Source organism: Oncorhynchus mykiss, chromosome 12 (genome assembly GCF_013265735.2).
Source record: "Oncorhynchus mykiss isolate Arlee chromosome 12, USDA_OmykA_1.1, whole genome shotgun sequence".
NCBI classification, from domain to species: Eukaryota; Metazoa; Chordata; class Actinopteri; order Salmoniformes; family Salmonidae; genus Oncorhynchus; species Oncorhynchus mykiss.
The window spans coordinates 68446081-68448580 of NC_048576.1; the positions used below are offsets into that span (position 1 = coordinate 68446081).

The 2500-nt window shown below is 47.6% G+C and overlaps 1 protein-coding gene across 4 annotated transcripts in view; it reads right to left on the reverse strand.

Moving 5' to 3' along the window:
* Positions 1 to 2500, reverse strand: part of LOC110538129 (MAGUK p55 subfamily member 3) — a 44849-nt gene that overhangs the window by 6157 nt on the left and 36192 nt on the right. For 3 of the 4 annotated variants that reach the window (XM_036938171.1, XM_036938170.1, XM_036938169.1), the window contains one exon: positions 358 to 519. In XM_036938171.1, coding sequence (XP_036794066.1) covers positions 358 to 519 — 162 coding nt within the window. Of the gene's footprint in view, positions 1 to 357; positions 520 to 1552; positions 1619 to 2500 lie in introns of all 4 variants that reach the window. The other variant, XM_036938168.1, reaches the window with a different exon arrangement.

Here is a 2500-nt window from a genome sequence, read left to right on the forward strand (position 1 = left end):
TTTAAACATAACTATCAGGGACAAATAATCTATATTTGCTGAAACAAATCTGCATCAACATCAAGTTAAGTCCACTGATTAGTTACAGGATGTGCCATTTGTTGTGCACTTTGATTAATTAACTTATCAGAAACATAAATAGCATTAGGTACTGTAGATCAGACCTCACAGGCCCACACAACTAGCTTGGTCAAGCAGACTGACTGCTTAAAATGAAAGAGAACATGTGCGGAGAGATTGGTCTGGTTCTCATAAGGCTACCACACAACTAGAGGAAGTTGCTGTTTGTAGCATTGGCCACTAGAGGGCAGTATCGTCAAAGTAGAATGACCACACATCCTGAAGCTGTTGTCATACCGATCAGAACCACCAGGCGGGGTCTCTCGTTGGGCCGGTGCTGGTAGCGAGTCACCTCCTCGTAGGTGGCAAAGTCTGGATCGGTGGGGTCGCGGGTTGCCCCTCCTCCGAGGGATCCTGACCGGTCCTTTCGGCTCAGACGGAAACTCCTCCTCAGACCCGCTACGCAGGACAGGCAGGTGGGAGGGGCAGGGAGAGCAAGGTGAGGCAGGGAGGCAAAGGGTCAAAATGTCAGATATGATCATCCACTTAAGTGGTTTGATACACTGTCTAACACATGCTCTTTCTACATAATTACAACTGTATTCTCTAAGGCATGTTAGATAGCGCTTGTAGTTGTTCTCACTTGGCAATTAGTGTTGCTGACAAACATTTTGAACGCACAACACCAGTATCACGTCACATCGGGACATCATATCAGGCTATCATGCAAATCAAACCCCAACATAAGCATGACATTATTCTTTGTTGGATTATTTGGTGTTGGTTATCGAATAACAAAGAATGTGCAACCCTTGCTAATCATGCATTAAAACCCCAGTGAACCGTGTGACCATTCAAATACTGGTGGTAAACTGGGATTCGCCGTTAATCCGTGAGTGATCCTACAGGTTTGACAGCCTGACCCGTGCTTATCTCTAAGGTAAATGGGCTGCCAGCAGCATTGTGAGATATTGACTGAATCTGCTCATTTACAAGCATGTGTCCAACACATATCAATCACATGCAGCTAATATCTGACCAAGGGGTTTGGCAGCTCCACGTTGACTGTGAGAAATAAGCTCTGGGACTGAGAGTGAAGCTAACACACTTCTGCTATTAATATCAAGCTCATGCCTCTCTCTTTCTCTTTTTATAAGAGACTTGGCTTCAACTCAACGAACAACTAGTAATACTACAGTGAGGATAAAAGATAAATTAGCCTTGATAGAATTGGAAGGACAATTGTCTGGTTTGTAACACATGTAAGAGTATACAGTACAACGGAGACATGCTGCTTGACAGAGGGCTACAGGAGTGGACAGGGAGGGATGGGGCAGCCTGACTCTGGAGACCACAGTGTAGTGGGAGTGACGCTCACGCACACCCATGCACACACAGACACGCACACACAGTGTCTCCAGGCCCATGGGTGCCCATCCCCCCCTGCCTGCGGACAGTGGGGATACCTGAGGGAACAAGCCGGTAACAGTACCTGAATAAAATTCCCAGGAAAACACCTGGCCACAGGAGGGCGCCACTGCTTTACACTTAGGAGAGACTATAACTGGCATTAGAGCATCACACAACCCAGCCTCGCGCCTCATTCTCCACACAGGGTGAAACAAGCAGCAAAACGTGTCTGGTTGGTTGAGTGTGCAATGCGTCCAATGCAGCAGGACCCTCGTGGGGGTGAGGGTAGGATGGGGTGCACCAGCCATAGCAGCAGAGGCAAGAGGGGAGTCTCAGGAGGATCCAAACACTGCTTAGTTTGGGGCAGGGCAAGGGTGCTGAGTTTAATCTCCATATATAAGGAGTAACCTGATTGGTTGACGGCCGTATTCTGTGTCATTATGAAGGTATACAATCATGTAGAATAATGCAGTTGGTCTTATTGCCATGGGAGGGCAGTGTTTGACTGTCAGCTGTGTTCAGATCCTTCCGTGTGCTTTGCTTTTCATTCCAACAGTTTCTGGGGTATGGGGTGAGGCCTCAAGGTCATGTAGGGGTGAAGGAGGCAAGGGGAGGACAGTGGAAGGAGGGGAGGCCAGTGGGAGGGCAGCAGGGGGCTGAGGATGACGGGGAAAGCGTTATAATGTGGTGCCAATGCAATTTCAGTCTGGATGCAAACTGTATTTACCACGGTCGGTAGCTTGAGGGTTGAATCCAATTGATGACACTCGTTAGCAAGTAGTAACCATTTCTGAATGCCCTGAAATGATTGCTACTCTGGTGTCTGGGGAACGGATACTGATCCTAAGACGTGTTAATACTCTGACAGAGACGCATAGCAGCCATGTCTCAATGTCTACTGGACTGTTTCAAGTCTGGTACTCGCGCTCTATCACACCCTCTTAAGCACTTTTCTCATTACACTAATTAGGTAACGAGACCGATTTGCTATCGACACCTGAAGGAGTGAGAAACTAAACTCCCCTCATTC